The 26,148-nt window shown below is 43.3% G+C and overlaps 1 protein-coding gene across 1 annotated transcript in view; it reads right to left on the bottom strand.

Moving 5' to 3' along the window:
• LOC147899599 (Glycosyl hydrolase family 47 protein) overlaps positions 1–26,148 on the bottom strand; it is a 50,085-nt gene that overhangs the window by 1,535 nt on the left and 22,402 nt on the right. The window contains exons 14-15 of the mRNA XM_087378490.1: positions 25,189–25,330; positions 669–816 (exon numbers count right to left, since the gene is read on the bottom strand). Of these exons, the coding sequence (XP_087234616.1) occupies positions 669–816; positions 25,189–25,330 (290 nt within the window). The remainder of the gene's footprint in view (positions 1–668; positions 817–25,188; positions 25,331–26,148) is intronic.

The following is a 26,148-nucleotide window of genomic DNA, read 5'->3' as shown; positions in this document are numbered from 1 at the left end:
TAAAAACTCTGCTAAGCCAACCACAGTGCATCTTTGGCTTTGTACATTAGTTTGCAAAGAAAGAAGGCAGTCATGTAAGCAGAGATTTTGAACAAGCTAACAGCATGGTTCTACATCACCTCAACTGTGAGACTCTTATTAATTTAGTATTACATGGTTTGATTACAAGGTTGCAATATGGGGATGCAGCATGTGACAGTAAAAGAAATACAATGGAAAAGCTAGCTTTCTTGAAAAAAAAAAAGCGTTAAGGCATATTGTCTGGCCATACCGCATCAAGTTACAAACAATGATTTTACGTCTCTGGATCTCCTTGGACCGAGATCCAACAGGAAAACTAGCACTGAAACCATTTGTGCAAACTACAAGAAAGAACTTAAGGCTGAGTTACATGGTAATTTGAAAGATTTGCAATCAGAAACAAGCATGTCTGTGTCCATAGTGCACCAGTCCATAGATTTAAGACATACGGAAATGGAATTTCACATATTGGGGCTACGATACAACAGGCAAACCAGAGTTTAAACTTTTTCTCAAACTGCAGGGGAGCACCAAATGATTTTCTTTTACCCCCCCCCCCAAACCAAAAAATAAAAAAATAAAAAAACAAAAAAAAGCAGCAGCGAAATTAGTAGCTGGTTCCCACTGTATCGAAAATCAGGAAGTACCTTTAAGAATGTAATATCATTATCAGACTCTGAAGGAACCCACTGCTGCCAAGACCTTAAGACTGGCAAGGGATGCCCCTCTGTGCTAAATACATAGTTCCGGTTTGATATAAATGAATCGTCAAATAGCAAATACAAATACTTGCACCTGCAGATATGTAAACACATCAATCTCTCTCTCTCTCTCTCTCTCTGTGCATGCGTGCGTGTGTGTGTGTGTCCCCCTCTATTTGATCTTCTGCAAAAAGACATGACCAGTAGAAATTTTTTGGTGGAGAAAGTTCCAGACAAACGACGGTGGACATCAAAGGAGAAGATGACATTCTACCTGAAAGAGAGAGAGAGTGAGAGAGAGAGAGAGAGAGAGAGAGAGAGATTAACCCCATACTGATCTATGGGAGACAATCTGACCTAGCAATGCAGGAACCAGAGAAGGAGACGGCATCCTATATGAAGATTAACCCCATACTGATCTATAGAGAGGAAAATATGAATGAGGGCCTTGTCCTTTTCAAGAAACAGCTGATATGCAAGATGACAAAGTCTCATACAAGGGAAAAATAAACAGGTTTCCTAGTTGGACGGTAGGGTGATCTTGTAGCCTTTCGGTTTGGAACCTTCTTTTGAACTACTCAGATTGTAGTGTCCATATGGTTCTTTCTTCTATGAGAAGGTTTGGTACCACTCCGAGGACTCATCGGTTAAGGCCATGGGAAACTAGACGGCTTTAGTTTCATTTGATTGGTCGCCTCCAGCACAACATGATGTGTCCAAGAGTTGAAGGAATTTGATAGGATCCCCTCGTCCATTGTACTTCGGCATCTCCAATTTACCAAAAGGTCTTCTTCCATCGTTGTTCTTGTTGTTGTTGCATCATTGATTGAATAAATCTTTGGGATGTAGAGCATCATTTACTATTTCTTCTTCAGGCCTTCGGTCCTCCATGCTGCTTGTCGATGGGGAGAGGTTGAATTCTTGGCGTTGAGCAGCCAGTCAAACAAGTGGGGTCCTACATAAAAGAAAAACTTTGTCACCACAAACATATCTTGATCAAGCTCTTATATAGCCAGATTCATCTGAAGCGCAATCTCATAACTATAAGGAGTTGCTGGGTATGCATAGAACTGCAATTGCAATATGTGATTATATATATTTTTAAAATCTTCTCCCATACAACCCATTGTATATTCGGTGGGATAATACAGATTATAATAGATCTTTTGTAGTACATGATGCTGATGTTTTCTCGTCCTATAGATCCTATAGCGTCTCTAGTGGTTGTTTATCAGTTATATCATATTAGGTTATACTCTCTCTCTCTCTCTCTCTCTCTCTCTCTCTCTCTCCTGGTTGACAAGTGAAAAGAGGGTAAAGCTGGAATATTACCAAGACAACATAAATCCCACATGTTGGTCTACATACATGTCCATAGAGACTCATGCTCAGTCTTATATTAGCACACCTATCCCCCTTCTATATCGCAGAAACATCACTAGGTTCCGTACCAGATCTCATACATTTGCCATTGAGCAGGGAGCTTGGATACACTAGCCCAGACATGCTAGAGTATGCCTTTGTGACATGCAGACAGTTGAGACGAAGGCACATGTAGCCCTACAGCGTCCCTGATATGCACATATCAGGGAGGACTACCAGTAGATACTGGGGGACTCCGCTCAGTTGACATCAGTTCTCCTCACTGCCTCTCCGGCAGCATTGGGATCTTTTGTCACTCGTCTTTTTACCTGTCGTCAGGACTCATAGACTCCTGACCCCTCTCCTTGAGGAGACTCTTTTTACATTGTATCGAGACGGGTCCCATGGGTCATTTTTTGGCCCCTCGAGGACGCTAATAAATTCTACTTCTACTTCTACTTCTACTTCCTTGGGAGCTGCCATGTGCCCTCCCTAAAGCAGATGTACTAGAGGGTTTCTTGCTGTCCCATAGACCTTTTGGTCTCCAGTGGACGTTGATAGACTTTCTTTTTTTCTTTCCCTCCCCTCTCTCTCTCTCTCTCTCTCTCTCTCTCTCTCTAAATTCTACTGTCACATTGGATGGAAGACACAAAGTGATGGTTCAAATGATGGGGTGTATAAGCACTATCGGTGTCTTTGATCAAAGACAAACAAGTTGTAGATTCCTTCTTGAGGAGACGTTTCTTAGTGTCATGGGACTCTGCAGATCACCACAAAAGATTGGAGTACTACACTCAAACAATATGTGTGTATTACAAAGACTATTTCTTTGCACCAAGGGACGCCTCATACAAGGTAAAAAAAGAACAAATATAAAGACCCCAAATTTATTTTAGTAATCAGAAAGCCCACCCACCCACCTACACACACACTTTTTTTTTTTGGGGCGAGAATAATATTTTATTGCTGTGAAATAATTACATTCATAGGTACTTCAAAAGCGGAGTAACTACCACTCAACCGAAAATCTCAGTATAAGCCATATATACATCATGGTCAATCAAATGAGTCTGAAAGCAATCATAAAACGATTGCCGCAGAGATCGTTTGAAAAAAACAAAAGATGGAAAAGTAGGATCACCAAAGACTCTATGATTTATGTCCATCCGTAGAGTCCAAAGTGCCCAGTAGCGCACCCAAACAAAAAATAAATCAAAACCTTGTCTAGCTGGATGAAGACCAAATAACCAGAAGAACCTACCAAAAGTAACAATAGGAAATCTCGCTCGAAGCCCCTGACGAATGAGACCGAGGAAATCACAAGTATGTAGACAGTGCCAGAAAATGTGAGGCACAGATTCAGTAGAATGTAGACATCGGTGGCAAACAGCCGAGGCAATATGTCTGCGTGAGTAACTGCCCAGATGGAAAAACGCCAAGTAGGACTCACCAGAGGAAAACCTGTTGCCGAAGAGGGACTTTATAATGCCAAAGGAGACGCAGCTGCTTTCTCTACCACTTTGATGGGTGATCCATATGCCAAACAGAATTGGCTCTGTCAGAAATCCAAGACAGAGGTAACAACACTTTATATAGAGAAGGCACTGTGATATGTGACAGCTTCAAAGGACGGGGCTAAAGAGGAGGAAGAATGGAGAGTCCATTCCTCAAGCCTATCTTGAAGTTCCAAACGAGGTATTGGCAAGAAAGGTTGAAGCATTTCTGAAATTTTGTGCCATAAAGGACGATAATGAGCTCCCAAACCATACTTGCTAGCAGCCGTAGAAAAAGATAAAAAAGTGCCATCATCCTGAAGTACATCCGCCACAGAAGAAATACCTTTGAAAGATATAAAAGAAGAACGCCTAGGTTCTTGTATAGCCAAAGGAGGTGGAATACTTTGGACCAATAAATATTCTCAGGCCTCAAGGAATTTCCCAACAAAGAATCCCTACCATTCCATTCCAAGTGGGATAAAATATGCTTCCAATCAAGAAGCAAACGAGAGACAAAAGGGCAGCCTTTGATCTTGCCTTGAATAGAGTCGAGTAGAAAATCCCACGGTGTAGGCTGCCAATGCCCAAAAGTAGAAGTATCAATATGCAACAGAAGAGAGCGGATCATGAAAGCCCAAGGGTGATCCCCTTGCATAAACTGCAACATCATTTTCTCCCTGTGAGCAAGTATATGCACTTGAATATTGAGTATGTTCAAACCCCCGTGCATCTTTGGAGAACAGAGACGATGCATGGAGAGTAATCTGAGACTTTTCTTGCTATTTTTTGAACGCTAGAAAATCTCCATGATAGCAGACATGAAGGAAGCCAGATCTGCCTTAGTAAACATAATGAGGGACACATAGAATTGTATGTATGCTATCAAAATGGATTGCGTAATTTGCAAACGAACATGTAATGGCTAGGTTGCAAGCTTCCAATATTCAAAATTTTTCCCCAGCTTTGTGAGCACCCAATCAGTTTGTTGAGAACGAGTGAGGTCCCAACCTAGAGGATAGCCAAGATGTCGAATCAATTGAGAAGGTTTCCCTAGGCCACAAAAGACTATGCCAGTCTTTAGCATGCAACGGCTAGAGCTTGGATTTCTGAAAATTCACATGAAAACCAGCAACCAAGCCATATGTGGAAAGAGCCTGCATAATCAAGAAGAGATCGCTCTGAGTATTTTTCGGGGTAAAGAAAGAATCATCAACATATGCTCGAGCAATCATGCTGCGTTTGCTAGGAATTTCCAATCCATGCAACAGGCTAGTGTCCAAAAGGTGGTACATATATTGAAGCATTGGATGAGTGGCTATGGTAAATAGTAAAGCACCAAGGGGACAGCCTTGCTGAACAAAACAACCAAGAGTCCAGGTTGTAGAAATATCCCCTGAAAGTATGCAGGCAACTTTACTATCTTGATATAGCCAATTGATAACTTGCTGCATTTTTTTGCCAAATCCCAAGGTCTGCATTGTTTGTGAAATAAAGTCCCACTGAATAGTGTCAAAAGATTTGGCAATATCAACTTGCAATAGCAAAACATCCTGCTGCATATATTTGGCATATTCTATTCCAACATAGGCATTAGCAATGTTGTTTGTGATATGCCTACGAGGAACAAAACCATATTGCGCAGGATGCAACCCATCATGCAAATAGTCTTTTATGCGCAGGATGCAACTCATCATGCAAATAGTCTTTTATCCGATCAACAATCATTTTGGTAGTAATTTTGTAAATAACGGGCATAAGCGTGATAGGTCTCCAATCAACCAAAGATTCACAAATTTACTTTTTTGGAAGGAGTTTAACAAGACCTCTCTTCCATGTGTCTGACATTTTTTGATTTTGCCAAGCAGAATTCACCATATGCAACAAAGTATGCTTCAAAAGAGGCCAGTATTCTAAGAAAAACTCAACTGTAAGACCATCCCATCATGGAGATTTCCATCTTAACACAGGATTTGAGTGCATCTGACAATTCCCTTTCAGTATAAGGTTCCTCTAATTCCAAAGCCTGAGTAGTGGAGATAATAGGAGAAACATGCCGTAAAAGCAAATTTCTTGCATACAAAACCTTCTGTGAAGGAGCATCTGCATAACCAAACTGCTGAGAGAAATGATGTACACAAACAAAAGCAAGCTGTGACCTTGATGTAGTCCATGAACCATCAGGCATAAGCACGCTGCAAATGTTTGTGTTTAATCTCTTCTGATGCAAGCTTTTAAAAAATTGTTTGGAAGAGCAGCCTTTCTCTATGAAAGCTCTTTGTCTTGCTCTGATCTCCCATTTGGCAAGTTTCCTGTGATCATTGATTTGGAGACAATGTTTAGCTTGGCATAGAATTGTTTGCTCATGCAAGAACAAAGGACGAAATTGACTGAGTTCAGTGAGGTCTTGGCAAGTCAATTTAGCCTGAGCAAGAGTTTCCCTCATAGTCTTCATGTAAGACTTGCCATAACCTCTGATTACAACTTGCATTTTGGAAACAAAAGAATCCCATGCATTATGAATATCAAAGTGGGTCTGAGAAGACAGATATTGATAGGCATTAGTAACCATTGCCTTGAAAGTAACATGCTACTAATAGCTATTGTTCACAATCAGATGTTGCCGTTGAGGTAGTCTATCATCTGGCATATCATGAAAAGATAGCCTCAACCATAACGGTGCATGATCTGAATGCACAAAGGCATAGTCAACCCACATTTTGCATGTGAAAGCATCATTTTGTTGCAGGGCTACGCTATACCAATGATCTAGATGTGCCTGGTAAGAAGGAAGGGCATTACGTTGAAAAGTGTATCTAGGTGACAAAGGCTGCAATTCCTTCCAAAGATCAACCAAATCAAGATGAATCAGTAATTGAGACCATGCATGCCTTTCAAAGGTTAACATATGAGTATTTCCTGATGTATTGTCACCCTGTTGCGGAGCATTACTGAAATCCCAACATATAAAGGCATGATATCTCCATGGATATCGGTGCATGGCATCCCAAATTTCACTTCTAGCCCAAGAAGATTGAGGTGCATATACAGAAGCAAATTCAAACACCTCGCCTTGAATGATGCATTGAAGAATAATCCATCTACCCTAATTGTCATTTAAAGCAATAACTGGCTGAAGCTCATGCTTAATCAGAATGACTACACCTGAGAAAGAGTGCTCCCAGCATAAAAGATATCATAGCCGCAAATATGACCTGTCTTTCCTGCATAAACATGCTGATTGTGTTCTTGTAATGCCACTATATCAGGCTGAAACCAATTGATATACAGCCACACAGATTTCCATTTCCTACTTTCGCACATCCCCTGAACATTTAAGGTAAGGCATTTGATATGAGAAAGCATATTTAAAGGAAAAAATAGTTATGTACAGCAGCAACCTTCAGGATATCAACCTTGCATTTCTACCTCAGGGTTAGGGCCTCTTCCTTGAAGAAAAAAAAAGGCCTGAGGATTGGACAGCAATGCAGCAACCTCTTCTTCAGGGAAGAGGGTTCTGCTAGTTGTCACTGTAGCCCACATGATTCCAATTCCTGAGTTGACGTCTAGAGAATTTCCACTAGAAGATGCACAATTCTAAGTGCGAGGGGGTGGAGGTCTTCTAACAGAAATAACTTTTCTTGGATTTTGCCATCCATCAATTGGAGTTTTTGATCCTTTTGCTGAAATTTGAATAGCAGGAAGTGAAGGGGAAGAAGCATTCCCATCTGAAACAACTGGGGCTTTGCCTTTATCCTGATTCACAAAAAGCTGTCTATTACCTTGATTTTTATTCCCAATAGAGGTAGGAGCATCCTTCTTGGGCATCTGAGCAAGCAAAGTAGCAGGAGGCATTTTATGCAGACTCATTGGACACTGGAAAGCCATGTGCCCAAAATTTTGACATTCAAAGCAAGCCCCTGCAAACAATCCCCATTTCAATTTATAAAATGCACTTCCCATGTCAACATTGTTCACCGTGATTGAATAAGACTCCGGTGTGGGATTATCAGTATCCCAGAGAATGCAAAATCGATTAGAGTTGCCGTTAGGCTGCGGTGGGCAAACCACTTTGCCTAAAGTTGCTGCAATTTTAGGCAAGAGTGAAGCCATGCATTGCGGGAAGTCTATAACTTCAACCCAGACCGGACATCGATGTCATATCAGAGCCTAATAATCCCTTATGGGGGACCATGGCAAAACGTGCACCATTTGCTGCCCAAAAAAGAGTGGCGAATGTTCCAAAAGCATTTGCCTGTGAATCTCATCTACCATAATGACCTCAAAAAAGCCTCTGGTTCATAGTGTACCTTATGAACAAATGAGCCAGCCAGTGTTCGGGACAACCAATTGCCTACCGCTGCAGCAGGTGGCATCCGACCTGGGAAAAATAAAATGACTGCATTTTTGACATATTCTCTAACTGGATCCACAATTTCATCCACTTCAACCATGAGACCAACCGATGACACACAGTCTTTCCACTCTTTTCTTGTGTTTGCAAATCCTTCGTGCATGACATCATACACCAATTGTGCTTCAACAAAATCATGCACGGGGTCATGCTAACCCTCAGCCTGCTTTTGCTTTTTGCATTGAGCCGATCGATCCTTTTGAAAAGTTTTTTCATAGGAGTATTCAACCATGTCTTCTGAAGAAGATGGAGCCCAAAAAGGGGGTACCTGTAAAGTGATAGAAGAGAAAAAACAGTCCCGAAAAACAGCCCTCAAAGAAGAAGGAAATAGTGTATTTGCAAGGAGAAGAAGAGGGAAGAAATATTTAAGGATTTAGAGAGAAGAAAGACAAGTTCACAAAGAGGTGAAAACCTACCCCAAAATCAACCCAGATCACAACAGAGAAAGGGCAAAGCAGCAAGGATATGAAAGACAAGAAAATCAGCAACAAAAACAGTAAAAGGAGTGAAGGGAGACCCAAATCGATATGCAGCGGCAGGTACGAAGTCGAAACTGGCGACGGATGCGCTTCCCAAGGCCCGTAGGTACAGCAGAGACCAGCAGCAACAGTCCGTACAAATATATGGTTCCGTACAGGTTGTACGGAGGACCTACAGACAGGCAGGGAGGTCAAAAAGGGTTGGCACGGGTGATGTACGGACAGGTAAGGAAGCTGAAAAGGGGCCGCGAGAAGGTACAGCTTGTACAACAGGAAGGGGGCTGAAGCAGGTCGAAATCTCTCCTCTCCTCTCCTCACACACACTTTTTTTTGGTAATTCCATGGACTGGTATTAAAAGATTAATATTGTACAAAGAGACTCTCCTAAAAGGGGAGAGCCCAAATCAAAAACACAAATAAACTATCTCCATCCAGGACCTGTCTAGATCTCTCCTCTCCTCACACACACACACACCAAGACACACACACACTTTTTTGTGAAACCAGTGACTATAAAATTAACATAAAATCAATGTACATGACATTAGACTCCAAAAGAGAGCCTAATGGAAGCACTCAAAAACAGTGAGAAAACACTTCAAGGCTAGTAGGATCCAAATCCCTCACATCATAACTATCATATAAAGATTGCTTGAGGGACATTCTGAAGAAAGCATATGCCTGAGGGAACTGTTGTCCCATCCTAAAATGCCATCTCTGTGTCCAAATAGTACATAGTACCCAAAAATGAGCCCAGTGAAAGAAAAGGAGGAATGGAGACATCTGAGATGAGAAGCATCCAAACATCCAGAATAGTTTCCCAAATCTGATAGAGGGAAACCGAAGCCGCAGCAAATGAGAAACATGAGTGATTAATATCCGAGAGTGCGGGCAAGACCATAACAAATGGGGCGAATCTGATAGAGGGAAACCGAAGCCGCAGCAAATGAGAAACATGAGTGATTAATATCCGATAGTGCGGGCAAGACCATAACAAATGGGGAACTGTCTCACGATAATGAGAGCAACGGGGGCAAGAAGAGGAAGCAATACGATGTGCTTCCAATTTCACCCCAATGGAAAAAGCTCCCACTATACATCTCCAAAAGAAAAGCCTCTGTTTCAATGGCAATTTAGCTTTCCAAATTTTCTTGAGCTTTCATTGCCACCAAGATAAAGGCCTATCCAAATTCCAAAGAGTGTTGGCACGCTTATCAATCCATGGCGGTGGAAGAAGAAATCTGTAGACCATCGAGGATGTCAAATTATGCATTGAAAGTGAACGGGTAGCAAGAGACAAGGAAGTCAGATTCCAGTCCAGTAATCTGTCCTGTACAAACAACTGAGGAACAAGAACAAAAGGCTGCAACATAGATGTAAGTAGCCTCCAAATGGGCCTATGATGCAGACCCAAGGGGAATGTCCTGCAAGCTCGTGGAAATGAGAGCACATAACCATGTTGATCCACCACATCTCCAACAAAATCTTATGCCCAATTTCATAAGATTATATGCTTTAATAGGTGCCTGTAAAGCAGGTGGCGAATCAAATACCTTGCTCCAATGGATACTTTCCAAACGAAGAGAATTACCATGATGGGAGAATTCTCTTCCAATCATGAATAAAAGCAGTAGAAACAAGACAGCCAGGAATTTTCCCCTGAAATGTAGTCATTTAGCATAAGAGAGAATTCTCTTCCAATCATTTAGCATAAGAGAGAATTCTCTTCCAATCATGAATAAAAGCAGTAGAAACAAGACAGCCAGGAATTTTCCCCTGAAATGTAGTCATTACTGCTTCCCAATGATCTGTAATCCAATGCCCATATGCATAAGACTTCATGTTTCCACACATAACTGCTAACATAATAGCCCATGGCTGTTTTTGCTGAAAAAAAAACAGAAATCATAGTGCTCTTTCGTGCCAACATATGAAACTGAAGATTGAGAATATTGAGTCCCCCATGAGTCTTAGGAGAACAAACAGACTGCATGGGAAGTAGTCACGAAGCCTTCTTGTGAGATTTACTTTTCCAAAATATCTCCATAGCCTGGGACATATAGGAAGCCAAATGCTTAAAAGACCAATGAAAAGAGGCAAATAAAATTGCACATATGCCATAATGATAGTCTGCACTATCCGAAGTCGAACATGTAAAGGCCAAGTTGACAAGTGCCAATATTCTAGCTTCTTGTTAATCTTTTGAAGCACCTATTTAAGCTGTTGTTGAGGGGTAATATTCCAGCCAATGGGATACCCTAAATGCCTCATAATGGTATGGGAAGAAATAATGTGGCCTGGCCACAGAAGTGCATGCCAATCAGCTTCTTTCAAAGCTAGAAGATTCGATTTCTGAAAGTTGATATGCAGGCCAGCAACTATGCCAAAATCATCCAAAGTATGCATCAAATGAGAGAGGTCACGTTGAGAATTCCTGGGCATAAAATATGAATCATCAACATATGCCTGTGCGAGAAACGGCTGTGCACCTGGAATTCGCAAGCCATGAAGCTGCCCAGTATCTCCAAGATGGTCCATATGCAACAATAACGGATGAGTAGCAATGGCATACAGTAGCGCACTAAGAGGGTGTCCCTGTCTCACTGAGCGAGTCATAGTCCATGTCCTTGACAATCCACTGCCAAGTAGACACTGCGCAGTGGCATGAGAATACAACCAGTAAATAACATGAACCAGCCGAGGACCAAATCCCAATTTATGCATAGTCTGAGAAATAAAATCCCAATGGACAGTATCAAATGCTTTTGCAATGTCCACTTGCAGAATGAGAACATCTTGTTTAGAATATTTGGCATACTCAATTGCAAGCAAAACATTGGAGATATTGTCAGTAATCTGCCTTCTGGGAACAAACCCATACTGCCTAGGATGAAGTCCAGCTTGCAAGATAAATCGAACCCTATGGACAATCATCTTGGCAATGAGTTTGTAAATGACTGGCATAAGAGAAATGGGCCGCCAATCAGCCATTGTCTCACACAACCTTTTTTTTGGGATCAATTTGACAAGGCCATGCTTCCAAGAAGGAGGAAGAGATTGTTCTGTCCAAGCATGATTGATCATAAGAAGAGTGTCCTTGAGATCATCCCAAAATGCAAGGAAAAATTCAACAGTCAATCCATCCCAACCAGGAGAGCTGCCTTTATGTAAATGACTCAAAGCATCATCCAGTTCATTATGCATAAATGGCTGCTCCAATGCATGAGCTTGTTCCAAAGACAATATAGGCTGCACATGCATAAGAAATTGAGACCTAGCTACATTCACTTGCATCGAATAATCAGGCTGAGGAGAAAAGAGATGCTGAAAATGACTAGAGCATTGCAATTCCAATTCTGATTTGGAGGTGGTCCAGGTGCCATCATCCTGCTTGATCCTGCAAATATCCTCCTTCCGTCGATCCGCATGCAAACTTTTAAAGAAGGCCTTGGAGGAGCAACCCTTATCCAAAAGGGGTTTCATGTGAGCTCGAATTTGCCACTTCTTTAATTTGCGAAGATCATTTTGATGGATGATATGAACCGCATAAGCCCAAGAATCCTGTTCAGAGGAAGCGAGCTGCCTATAAGAGCTGATTACATCCATTTGTTGCTTGTGAGATTGAGCCCATTTCAGCTTAAGCCTGAGGTTCTCCATGTGACTCCGTCCATAATCTTGAATAACAGCCGCAGGCGATGTGCAAGACTGATCCAAGCAAAATCCATATCCTCCTGAGCATGTAAGAGGAGGGGGGTGGACAGCTACTCTCACCATATTCTGGAATTGTTGATGAAGCAAATAATATGGAGTAGACGACGACCAAAAAAAGGCAAATCATCTGTCAACCGTGCTATAGATAATGTCAAGCATACTGGAAAGTGATCAGACAGCAAGAGGGAATGATCAACCCATAATGCACATGTAAAACTAGCATATTGCTGAGCATGCAACAAACACCATCTGTCAAGTCGAGCCCAGTAATGAGTGAAGGCATTATGACGGTATGTATAACCCATATCTCCATCCCTTGTTGAGAGCCACAAATCTTCTGCATGCAAGGAAGAAAGCATATCCTCCCAGTGTCGAAGCTCAGTGGGGATCATGTAAGATCGGTGAGTGGTATGCAAGTAATTGAAGCAGACATGAGAGAGATATCCTTTTGCTTGGCTGAAACATGGACCACACTTTCCTTGGGAAGAGCATATTTAGATGTCACATCACCCAACTTGCTAGGCATAGCCTTAGGCCCCGGACCGTAAGTTAGAGGAGTAGTATTTTCTGGAGCAATAGCCGTGGGTGGGAGCTAGAGCAGAACTGCAGGACATTGTGAAGCTAGATGGCCAAACTTATGACAAGTAAAACAAGCACCGGCAAATACTCCGCATTTCAAGTCAAAATATTGTTCGCCCAAGGGAACATCCTCCACCTCTACCACAATAGAAGGAGGGGTTGGGTGATCTGTATCCCAAAAAACACAAAACCGAACTTGATTACTCGAAGGACGGGCTGGGTATACAACTTGCCCCAAAGTAGCTGCCAGACTTGGTAACTCAGCCCTCGTATAATCCGGAAAATCCACTACCTCAACCCATACAGGGCAGTGATGTCGAATAAGACCGTGATAATCCTTATTTGGCGACCATGGCATGACATGCACCATTTGTCTACCATAGAATAGAGGGGACATCTCCAATATCTGCTGACGATATGAGGCATCCTAAAAGTGCACTTCATAGAAACCTCGAGAAGCAAAGTATACTCTTTTAACAAAGCAACCTCCCAACAAAGCCTGAACCCACTGAGCCACATCATTTGCAAAGGGTAACTTCCCAGGAAAAAAAGTGATAACCGCTTGCTGAGAGAACTTCCGGAGAGGAGTAACCAATGAGGGTAGCTTCAACTTATACTTAAGTGCCGGAGGAGGTTTGGCACACTCCTTCCGGCTCTGGTGGAATTCATCCTTGAGCATATCGAAAACATAGTGAGCATCTTTAGAGGCTGAAGTAGGCAATTCAACTTGCTGTCTTTTGGGGTCCCGGAACAAGTCCTTCCGAGAATAACTTTTGATAAGGTCCTCCATGGAGGCAAAAGGGCAGGACTGATATAGCAAAAGAAAAAGAGAGCAGACAGCCGGGGGCCAATAAAAACACCAAAATCAGGACGGAAGAGGGCAGCAGGGGTTATGCGCAGGTAGGGAAAGGGTAATACACAGCAAAAGGGAGCAAATAAGGCGGCAAGAAGAGGTGGACAGCAGTGGCTAGAAGAGGCGGATAGCGGCAGCAGAGGAAAAGAGGAGCTAGAACAGGTGGCTGGATTAGACGGATAGTAGCGGCTAAGGAAAAAACGGGCGACGTAGCTGAAGGAGGCTCCTGATGGGCGCAGGGGCAGAGCGGGCGGACCTGATGGGCAGCCAGAAGGGCGCATAGGCAGATGCGCACAGGGCAGCAGCAGCTCCATACTCTCACACACACACACACTCTCTCTCTCACACACACGCACACACCTCACACACACACTTTTTTTTTTTTTGGTGAAACCAGTAACTATAAAATTAACATGAAATCAATGTACATGACATTAGACTCCAAAAGAGAGCCTAATGGAAAAACTCAAAAACAGTGAGAAAACACTTCAAGGCTAGTAGCATCCAAGTCCCTCGTAGCATAACTATGATATAAAGATTGCTTGAGGGACATTCTGAAGAAAGCATATGCCTGAGGAAACTGTTGTCCCATCCTAAAATGCAATCTCTGTGTCCAAATAGTCCATAGTACCCAAAAACGAGCCCAGTGAAAGAAAAGGAGGAATGGAGACATCTGAGATGAGAAGCATCCAAACATCCAGAATAGTTTCCCGAATCTGATAGAGGGAAACCGAAGCTGCAGTAAATGAGAGACATGAGTGATCAATATCCGAGAGTGCGGGCAAGACCATAACAAATGGGGAACTGTCTCACAGTGATGAGAGTAACGGGGGCAGGAAGAGGAAGCAATACGACGTGCTTCCAATTTCACCCCAATGGAAAAAGCTCCACTATACATCTCCAGAAGAAAAGGCTCTGTTTCAATGGCAATTTAACTTTCCAAAATTTTTTGAGTTTTGATTGCCACCAAGATAAAGGCCTATCCAAATTCCAAAGAGTGTTGGCATGCTTATCAATTCATGGCGGTGGAAGAAGAAATCTGTTGACCATCGAGGATGTCAAATTGTGCATTGAAAGTGAACAGGTAGCAGGAGACAAGGAAGTCAGATTCCAGTCCAATAATCTGTCCTATACAAATAGCGCAGTTCACACAGGATCGTCGCTTCCAAAAGATGATGAACTCAAAAGGAAGCGTGATGATGGGGATAGGGATGTTGAAGCTGACAAGCGACCACATGTCACTTTTCAGGATCAGCCCTCTCAAATCCCATATGGTCAGCAGCAGTTTAACACGACCGACTCAAGGTAATAATTTTCAGTCCATGGTTTTCTGACAGCAAGGAGTTTTGGCAAACCCGGTTCAGCTAGGTTATTTTGGTGGTGGTACAGTGTTTCAGGCTATGGTTAGCCCACAAGCCCAATTTTCGGGTATGCCTGCTAGTCAAACGGTTGGGTTTCAGCCTAGTTTACAACCCATGGGACAGAACATGATGTATGCAAATGTTGCAGCAGCCCCAGGGATGCAAACAGGTATGCCTAATGCAGCAACATGTAACCTTGCTTTGGGAAACATGCAAAATTCGGGTGCTGGTTTGAGTGGTATAGCTTTTCCTAATGCTAGTAGTGTGGGGGATAGAGTGAGTGCTACTGTCCCTTTTGCCCAGGCACCTGTTTATGACAATTTGGCACCTCAAGGGAAGTTGAAGGACTTTAAAGAGGCAGGTGCAGTCGTAAAATTTGAGACATTTAGTGGGGTGCAGGACAAACTTCAGGCCTTGACCTTTTTGCAGCAGTTCGATGCAGCCTACATAGGAGGGAATTTCACAGAGTCATCCAAGGTACGTCGGGCTGCAAGCTTTCTAAAGGGAAATGCACTACAGTGGTGGACCACTATGCTTATGCAAAACACTGCACTAAACACTTGGGTAGGTTTCAAGCAGGTGTTTTCGGTTGTGTGGCTTACCACGACTTTTGAAGTTAATATCATGACTGCTTGGCATGAGCTGAATTCCATTAATTGCTGCAATTTGGAGGAGTATAACAGCAAGTTTTGGGCAGCTTTGTTGCCTGTTAGCTCCTACCGGATTGTTCCTTTCACTGAGCAGGTTGAGAAATATTGTCGCAGGTTGCCTAAGGAGTTGAGAGACTACTGCACGAAGACTCAAGTCTCCAATATGTCTCAACTTATTGAGAATGCTAGCACGGCATATGCTTTGATGCAGGGGAGGACTTCTGGGTTCAAAGGTGGACAGGAGCAAGAATCTAAGAATGGATCTCACAGGGATAAGTCTAATAGAAAAGCTAATCATCAAAAGGATGAACGTAATCGTTTGTCTCCAGAGGAACGACGCGCTTTATATGAAGTTGGCAAATGTTTTATTTGCAAAGAGGAGGGACATCGGTCTAAAGATTGTCCCAACCGTAAGAGGAAGGAGCCGGCTGGTGATATGGATGAGCCACGGAATGTTCCGAAGGGCAAGAGTTCCTGATTCCACAACGGGTTGTTTACAACTGGTTTTGTATAGCGCTGTATACAGGTACTTGTAAAAATAATTTTGTATGGCAGAGTCTGCCACTCTTTTTGGCATCCGATTGTGGATGATGTATACAATTTGTAGGATGGTGTTTTCCTTGCTACTTTTGGATGCTCTTTTGTCATGAGGTTTCAACAAAATGAGATTGCTATTTTTGTCATGAGGTTTCGACAAAAATAAGAATGCTATTTTTGCCATGAGGTTTCGGTAAAATATGCATGTTATTCTTGTCATGACGATTCGACAAGATGGGAATGCTCTTTTTTGTCATGTGGTTTCGACAAAAAGAGAATGGATTCCCCTGGACCTTGGTTCCGGATGCGCAATTCCTGGAAGTGGTCTATGTCGTGCATCATTGGCCGCGATGTACGTGGTGTACTAGTCACAGTGGTCGCTTGGTTTGCAATGCTATATGTATTTGTTATCTGTAGCTCTACAAATCGTATATGCATTGTTGGTGATCTGTTGGCGACATGGTTGGCTGTCCACTCAGATTTGGATTTGATATCTCAGGTACTTCGGATGTTCATGATGTAGCACTAGTGTGGGTCTGAAGAGATGGCCATAGGTGGGTAAAGCATGCATGAACTATCCCTGGGAAGTACAGTCTGAGTATCTATGTGCATGCATTAAGTGCTTACATATGCTCGTGATGTACCACTGGCAGTCGGTCCTTAGGGATGGCCGTATGCGAGGTGGATCGGACATCATGGGAGCATATTGTTTGTGAACGCATGTATGCATGTATGTGGAATGTTTGCTTGTCTTTTGCCTAACAAACATTGTAGTGTTTCCACTTGGTTTTCTTTTGAAGGTAATTTTCGGCAATCGAGGACGTTTGCCTTCTTTCAAGAGGGGGAGCTGTCATGAGGATGTGAAATTATGGGACTCTTGATTTGCGACTCTCGTAATTTGCGCATGACTGCCTTGAGCCTTTGGGGCATGAAGGTCCAGTCATGGGACGAGACTTGGGGAATTAAAATTCCTAGTGGGTCCTTGGAAATAGTGAATGTGCGTCCAGTTACCAGGCAATTAATTCCTAGGGCCCAAGTGTGGGGCCCAAGTGTGCAACAAGGGGGCCAAAAGAGTGGTGCAATTTAAAAACTGCTTTTAGGGACCAAAAGAGTGGTGCAATTAAAAAACACTGCTTTAAAAGGGAGCCTAGGGCTTTAAAAGGGGGGGGGAGCCCTTCTTTTAGATTGAGTTGACCAAAATCAGTTCCAGAGGAGCCAGATCGTCAGTTTGGAGCTGTTAGAGCCTGCCAGGTGCTGCTAGAGTCAAATCGTTTTTACCCAAGGACCAATTTCAAGTGATCCAGGGCCTACCAGGGAAATTCGTTTTTACCCAAGGGCCAGTTTCAAGTGACTGCCAGGGAAATTCGTTTTTACCCAGGGACCAGTTTCAGGTGATCCAGGGCTTGCTAGGGAATTCGCTTTTACCCAAGGGCCAGTTTCAAGTGATCCAGGGCCTGCCAGGGAAATTTGTTTTTACCCAGGGACCAGTTGCAGGTGATCCAGGGCCTACCAGGGAATTCGTTTTTACCCAAGGGCCAATGTCAGGTGATTCGGGGCTTGCCAGGGAAATTCGTTTTTACCCAGGGGCCAGTTCCAGGTGATCCAAAGCTTGCCAAAGCAAATCACAATTGATCCAAGAGTTTGTTGTTGCAAGTGGCGATTTCGGCCAGGGTGTCTGTTCTAGTTTGCGATTTGCTTTTGGGCTCTTCTAGGCTGTTCTAGGGGCTTGTGATTGGTTCTAGGGCTGTTCCAGGAGTTCTGGACTTGACCAATTTGCTCTGGGTGAACTGCGACTTGCTTTTTCAAACTTTCAAGCTCTGTAGGAGATTTCGACCTGATTTCTGGAGCTTTCTAGGTGTTGTGGCTGGTTTTGTTATCTTTCTAGGCGTGGGTGTTCTATTCTAGAAAACCCTAGATCCTGCAGAGAAAAGCTGATTCCGCCTTGGCACAGCCTAGAAGCAGCCTAGCCCAGTGACCTTTCTTCTGTGGATTTCGGGTAGAAGAAGGCTTGTCTTTGCATGCTTCTGCCGTTCCCTGATTGGTTGCTGGCTAGTTATTGCGTTTGGGTTTCTTTCCACGCGAAGAAGGGTTGATTTATGCTGTTGGGCAGTGGCCAGGGAGGTTATAGATTGAGGCAACCCGCTGGGAAGAGTTTGGTTGTTTGATTGCACCAGAGGTTAGCTGTTGAGGGCTTTGTCTTGCAGTTGTTCAGCCGTGTTTGGCTGGTTGGGCACTTGGTTGTGCGATTGCAAGTGTGGCTTAGACAGTGGATGCTATTGGGTCTCGGTTGCATACTTTGGTTGGCTAAGGATACATGATTGTCTAGTGATTGGATGCCGTTCACTGCTTGAAGTTGAGCAGGGAAATTACAGGGTGGGCTGGACGGGGAGTCTGCGGGGTTGGTTTTGCCTGTGGTGCAGCTTCCCAGAAACCTTTGTAATCAGCCGCTTGGCTTCAAATTAATGTTAGATAGATACCGCAAGAGGCGCCAACATTTGGGGCCAATCGGTGTCTTATTTCTGAGTAGGAGCGCTCTAGCTCCCCTGTGATTTGTTATGTGGTGCAGATTTACTTGTCTATTTACTGTGTATGCTGTATTTAAGTGGATCCTACCACCCTTTACGTTGTTGAGGCTGGTTTCAGTAAGTCACCTCAGAGGGAGTGGAAGGAGAAGCAAACAGATTGATGCAGTCATACCCTTGGATTGGGTATTTCCTCGTGATAGACTTCACTCCAATGACACATGGCTAGGAGCCTTTTCAAGATCAGGGGCCCCTCTTCAGGTTGTAGGATTACGAGGATCAGACAGGGATGCCTTGGTCTTTGATGCTCACTCTGGGGGCAGGCTTTCTAGATCTACGGTTGATATTCTTATGCATATTGCATTCCAGCCTGTTAGGGTCGTAGGTCATGTGGAACAATGTTTTTTGCAGTTAGGATGGTACTTAGACCCAAACCCAGGTCCCATTCCCTTGGGGTCAAGGAGACTTTGGCTTTATGGAGGTGTGCCCATAAAGTATTTGCAGTGGGACCCCACCGAGTAGGAATGGATTGATGCAGGGCAGGGCATCGAGAGAAGAGCTTCCCCCTTTCGATACATAGTTAGTAATGCTAGGAGGTTCCACCTCAGCCATAGAGGCTAGAAGCCCACCAGAGCTCCTCATTGGGAAAGCTTTTAGATGTCTATGATCTGCACATATCATTTTGGAAAAGGCTCTGGAAATCCCTTAGGAATAGAAAAATCACACATGCGAAGATCATTTGGAAGGGGATTGCTTTGAGCATATTTATGTGTTCTTATTTCTTCATGACTTGGGGCTCGGTAGCATGGCTCTCCATTTTGGGACCTCCGGTATTTTAAGAGAGACATAACTCCTCTTGGGATCCTTTGCTCCAACGACATGTGGTTGAGTCTTCTTCTTTAGACAATGTTCCTGGCTCTCTATATAGACCTGCGCATGCATCTATGGATACTTAATGAGAGATTCTGGCGAGCATAGCAGTGTAGCATATTTGAAAATCCAGATGTGCAGAGGCTTTGGGTGGTTCCCAGGTCCACCCAGCTCACACATTGGCTAGTACCTGGATAGACACAATACACACTTTGATAGCCATTTGGGGGACTATGCAGGGAAGTTCACGAGCAGCCTCCACCAGGAGGAATGTTTTCTTGAGAGAGTAGAGCAGCTCCCCTTTCTTCTCGAAAGCCCCCACAGGGTTGAGGTGGCACTATCAGCCTCAACCTTGGTTATTTTCCAGCTCTTTTACTACAGGAGCTTGATTTTATTTTGTTGTTTCATGGATCGCATGATGCATGTCTCCCTTGAGAGTCGCTCTTAGAGTTCGAGAGATGGTGAGGAGAGAATCTAAGCATGTACCTTTAGCTCACGTTATGGCGTCTTGTACCATGTTAGAACACGCAGCAGCAAATAAATTGTCCACGAGACCACATTTAAGAACTCTAGATCCTCCTCAAGGTGTGCACACATGTATATGAAAGACACACTGCCCTTTGATCTAAAGTAGACTGAAAGTTATGGAGGCTAATAATAGAGCAGAGATGTCCACTGAAAGGACCAAAACATAAATACAAAAGTGCATTCACTATCTACACTATGTGCTCCATTGGTACTAGATCTGAGACCACCCAAGCTTCTGCTCACTCGTGTGCTGTGTGCCTCTCCAACAAGGTCTTCAATTCTTTAGGGAGGAGCCCCAACTGTCTTCCTTTGCCTCTGCGTTCTCACTGGATGAGCTCTACACATGTGCTAAAGTCCATTGCTGTTGCCATTGTCTCCACGTCCTCTTGTGCCTGGATGCACATCCGAGGGCTGGAACATGGGCTGGACTGCTGCACCTTGCTGCTGCCTTGTTCTGCCTCGTCTAGTGCCTTTGGTGTGCACTCCCAAGGGGCTTCATTGCAGGCTGCAATGCTGCTTTGCACGTGACTTATGCCCCCCTCCCCCCCCAAAAAAAAAACCCAAAAAATGGCGCCTTATATTAGACTAGCTGACCAGCCCCAGCCCTACTGCCCACATTATGGACTGTGTACCTGCCTATATGCAGGTGATTGTGCAGCCCCCCGAGGGGATAACCTAGCTGCATCCCCGCCCCATGTGTAACCCAAGGTATGGCCAACATCATGGGTGTCCCTCTAGGAGAGCTCTATCTGTGTCCTAAAGGGTGGGTCCAAACAAAACCCAAGAAGGTCACCTGATTGCTGCCCACATGGCAGCCTGTGTGATAGCCTCTTTCATTCGTCATCCTTTGTAAGAGATTACAAAGATATGGTGTTGTAGGCATAAAGTCAACCCTACGGTTGACCACTAGTACTTGGGTACTATATATACCAAGTACTTGTATTGTTTCATTTGAACATTTCTATTGGATCTTTCTTGTGTGTGCACTCTTGCTCACTTGTGTTCACAACTTGTCTCCACTTTGTTCCTACATTTGGTATCAGAGCTCTTCCGTCTCTAGAGCCCATTCCCGCGCTTGCTTCCAAACTCCTGCAAGCTTGGTGCTCCAATGCGCGTTCTTGGTTCTCACATTCTAGCTCTCCAGCTTTCGTTTGAGGTAGCTCCAACAGTCCGGCGGCTGTTTTTTGAACTTTTGAGGTCCGATTTCAACGTTTTTCGAAATTTTGGAGTTGCCCGCATACAAACAAATCTGTCCATTTTAGGCGATTTTGTTTTTCTGTTTTTTCGTCCGTACATTCCGTACAGATCTGTCCATACAATTGTGCAGCAGTGACGCAAGTCTGTACGACTTGTCGGAACCTGATTTCGAGCCCGTACGACTTGTTAGAAGGCGATTCGAGCAGCTTTCGGCTGTTTTTGGGTGTTTTTGCTCAAATCTGGACCTTTTTTAGCTCCAGTGTCTCCTGGGTGTGTTCCAGCAGCTCCAGGCATCTCCATACTTCTCCAGGCTCTTCTCTACATATGTATTGTGTTCAAAACTACTCCCGACAGCTTCATTCAGATCCAACTAGCTCACTTCAGCTCCTTTGTCATCTCCAGCTTGCCCACACAGTCAGTGGACTGTTTTGTAGGTGTTTCGGGCCAAGGTGCACTTTTAGTAAGTGTTTTGAGCTGTGTATTTCGCTTCGGGACTGTTTTTGCAGCCCATACTCTTGCACTCTCAGGTCCATTTGCAGATACTTTGCATTGTTGGGCGCATTCGCAGTTACTTTACAATTGTGGATGCTTTTGAGCTCCGTTGGATGCACTTGAGCACTCGTGGGTGCACTCTTTCAGATTTGGGTTGTGTATTTTCAATTTGGGATTGCACTTCAGATTGCAGCAGAGTGCAGTGATTGGTTCATGCCATTTTTGCAATGATTGCATTGTGCAATTAGTGGCATTTTCAAGCAGCCAGTCGTACTTTGCATTTGCAGCCAATATTAGTTAGGGTTTGCAGGCACATTTGCAGCCAGTTGCACTTCTGGGACTTGCAATTCTTTATGTAAGTATATTTGCAGCTTGTGGGTATCCCATTTTGCATCATGTCGACTCTTTCAGACAGTTTTGGCAATTTGTCCGAGGGTGACAAGTTGGATGGACCAAACTATGCCTTGTGGTCATTCATGCTTAAGAACATCTTGGTTAGTAAGGCCTTGTGGGATATTGTTAGTGGGGATGAGGTGAGGCCAGCAGGCTCATCTACATCCAGCACAGCTTCTTCGAGTCAGACTACTGGCAGACAGCAAACTGCTATAGTCCTTCCTGCTAGTCCCATAGCATCGACGGAGGAGCAGAAGAAGTTTGACCGCCGTAGTTCCCAAGCAATGTTTTTGATTGCCACAAATGTGAAGAGGCACATTATGACAACTATCAAGTCATGCAAGGATGCAAAGGCAGCATGGGATAGATTGGCAAACATGTATCATGTTAAGAATGAGGCAAGGGCCATTGCCTTGACAAATCAGCTCAAGGATCTCGAGATGCAGGAAGGCCAGGCCATCATTGATCATATTGCCAGAATCACTGATCTACATGATCAGCTCGCAAGTATTGATGAGGAAATAGAAGACAAGAAGCTTGTCTCTATTACTCTCAATAGCTTAGCACCCTCATATGGCACATTCGTCACTTCATTGACCATTGTTCTCAGGGCAGCCCCACTCTCGTTCGATGAGTGAGTTGGGCTTTTGTTACAGGAAGAGGAGAGATGCTCGAATTTTGCCAAACCCTCTCGTCAGAGTGAGCAAGCGCTTGCCATGGGTGGAAAGGGCAAATTTCAGAAAAAGTTTGAGCCAAGACATAGCCACACAACTTAGCCCAAGGAGGGGAATGCAAGCAATTCAAGCAAAAATAAAAAAAATGGCAAATGCAATTATTGCAAGAAGCTAGAGCATTACATCGTAGAGTATCAGAAAAGGATCGCCAATGAAAAGAAGAGGAAAAGGGACAGCTCTAGCAGTAATTTTGGTGCCCCCACTAAAACTCGTGCTTCAGATACACATGGTGAAGCTCATCTTGCCCAAGGTGATATAGATTTTGTGTTTGCTGCATTTAATGAGAAGATGGATGCTAGGGGGGATTTGAATGCTGAAAATCAATTAGGGGATGCTTCCCTTGTTGCAAGTGATACATGGTATATCGACAGTGGTGCTACTAAGCACATGACTCCTCGCCAGGAGTGGTTTGAGAGCATCACACCTGTTCATGGCAGATAGGTTACGTGTGCCAATGATGCTTCTCAAGACATCATCGAAGTTGGGCACATTCCTATTCAGCTTGATAATGGAAAACTTAAGTATATCCGAGATGTTTGGTATGTTCCAGAGTTGAGGCAAAACCTAGAAGTGATTCACAATGACATTGTTTTCATGTACTCCCATGGGTTGCATATCCATTTGGATGAATTTGTGCAACCATGGTACTTTAGGTATACCTGAGATGTTTACAGGGTACTTTCAGCCATACCTTTGAGGGGGGATTTGTAAGAAATTACAAAGATATGGTGTTGTAGGCATAAAGTCAACCCTATGGTTGACCAGTAGTACTTGGGTACTATATATACCAAGTACTTGTATTGTTTCATTTGAACATTTCTATTGGAGCTTTCTTGTGTGTGCACTCTTGCTCACTTGTGTTCACAACCTGTCTCCACTTTGTTCCTACATCCTTCTCCCCATTTATCTCCAGGTGTCACCCCCCAATCCTCTCCTTATTTGGGGGCTTACAAGCAAGCCCCTCTCAACAAGCCGTTGTGAGCAAAATTAAGTGGCTTGAATCACTCTATATAGTTAGTGTAGTCACCGCGAACCCTTGAAGCTCCTACGAAGCATATTAAGAAAGGACTTCCACTGCCAACTAATTTGTGTCAACCATATCACCTATGGCTGCTCGTTGATCAATGATAACCTTGACTTTGATCACTCATCAGATCTCCTTCCTCCATCTTTATTGTAAACAACTGATTTAGGAGCATAAGAATCTGAGACAACTCTCCCTCTGAGTCAACTACCACAATCATCATCTCATTGAACCAAAGACTAGGAACCGAACTACATGATCCACCATCTGGAACTCACCACTCAACGATAGAGCTCTAGTAGCTCACATGGGGAAGGTCCATCCATGGCTGATCCTAGCCAAATAGACATCCACGTCTCATACCATGGATATCTCCTCCACACAACCTACAATTCCTATGGCCAAGTTCCACAATCTAGGTACTAATTGGCAATCCCTTATGCCAATATATAGCCAAGGTCATAGCTAATATAGTCTGGACATCTTTTCCCTCCTTAGACCTCTTATCTAGATAGTTTTTCTTAACCTTAGCCCTATGGCCCTCCACCCTAGGCTAATATCCTTGCCCTCTAGGGTCTGCCATAACCCAATCCATGGTTAACCCCCTTGTCTCCACCTTATCTTGTCTCTCGATACACATCTAAGGCCTGGAACACGAACCGGGCTGCTCCCCCTGTTCTAGTGGCTTTGGTGTGCACTCCTAAGGAGATCTAACGGCTGACAAGAGGTAGAACATAGAAGAGTGGCTGGTGAGTTGGGCATTGATGCCTTCACGTTTGCCTTGCATTTCATTTTAAGGATTTGCAGAGGATGGAATGTTCTATATTATTAATCTATGGAGTGGTTTCTATCTTCATTCTATTTGAGTAAGCATTATTAGTTTCTATTATTTGCCGAGGATGGAATGTTCTATATCATTAGTCTATGAAGTGGTTTCTATCTTCATTCTATTTGAGTAAGCATTAAAATTTGCACTGATTTTAGGTAAGTTAATGCCATGCACAAAGCCACCTCCTAGATAGGGATTTCAGCATCTTAAAATCCTAAGAACATTAGCTATGGCAATTCCTTTTCATGCTGTTAGCCTCAACATTTCTTAAGAGGAAAAAATGAGAACTTAAATATGAACGTGTAATGTCCCCCTTGTTATCATAACTTGAAGATTTTGAGTTTCTAAAATAATTAAACAAGATGGCATCCTATCAACATGTCACTCATGTACAATTATCAACTTAAAAACTATTTTCAATAAGGAATTAGAACTTACGTCTCAGATAGAAAAAAACTATGTTGATGGTCTTCTAACTCCATTGTGGTCACATCTCGTACACTTGCATAGCCCCCAGCAACACGTGTCAAACCATTCAAGGAGCTTACAATCCTCTCACCGACCTCTAAGTACCAAGGGTCTACAAGAACTTAAATAGAATCAGTAGTAGTCCACTAGTGGTTTACAAGAACTTAAAGAGAATTAGTAGTGGTCCACTAGTGGGTAGCATAGCTTAAAGAGAATTAGTAGCAGTCCAACGGTGGTCTACAATAACTTAAAGAAATTAGTGGTCAAATATTGTAGGTTGTAAAATTGTCCACTAGTGGGAAGCATAGCTTACAAACATCGTGCACTTTATATTGATTCTCGTTGAGAAGAACTTACTATTGTTAAAACATCTACCACTCCACACATTGAGCCCTAATATGCAAAATTTAACCTCATAGTCTAATTCTCCTCCAAACAAAAAATACATTACCACAACAGTTTGAAATGAAAAGATATGGAAAATGGTTGCCAATACAAATAAAGACAATAGAGTTTTCATACAATAATAATTTGAATTACTAAGGTGACAAGGACATATCTATAGTTTAAAGACACATACAGATACATTTACTCATTGCAGAAATAAGAAACTTTCATTAAGCTTTAAAACAAAGTACAATGACAACTATCCACAAGGGCATCCTAGCAAGTTTCTTAATAGGGTTCTTCTACTCAATGCCTACAATAACCTTGGATTGAATGCAAGTGAGCCACTTAGAGAGTACTATACAACTATTGGACACCTCAACCCGTGACAATGTAAAAGGTTATTTTCAAGCAAGTCTTACAAAAACCCTTGCGAAGGGGAACCGGCTTACCCTCGCTCCCATAGGGAGCGCAGAGGGTGGATATGTGAAGCCAAATGCCCACCAAAGAGGCTATTGACGTGATCACTGTCCATCCATCACA

This window comes from Dipteris shenzhenensis, chromosome 8, assembly GCF_047967505.1.
Source record: "Dipteris shenzhenensis isolate YYH24624 ecotype China chromosome 8, Dip_SZ_1.0, whole genome shotgun sequence".
In the NCBI taxonomy this organism is placed as follows: domain Eukaryota; kingdom Viridiplantae; phylum Streptophyta; class Polypodiopsida; order Gleicheniales; family Dipteridaceae; genus Dipteris; species Dipteris shenzhenensis.
The sequence above is the reverse complement of the archived record's forward strand: the minus strand, read 5'-3'. Positions and strand labels throughout refer to the sequence as shown.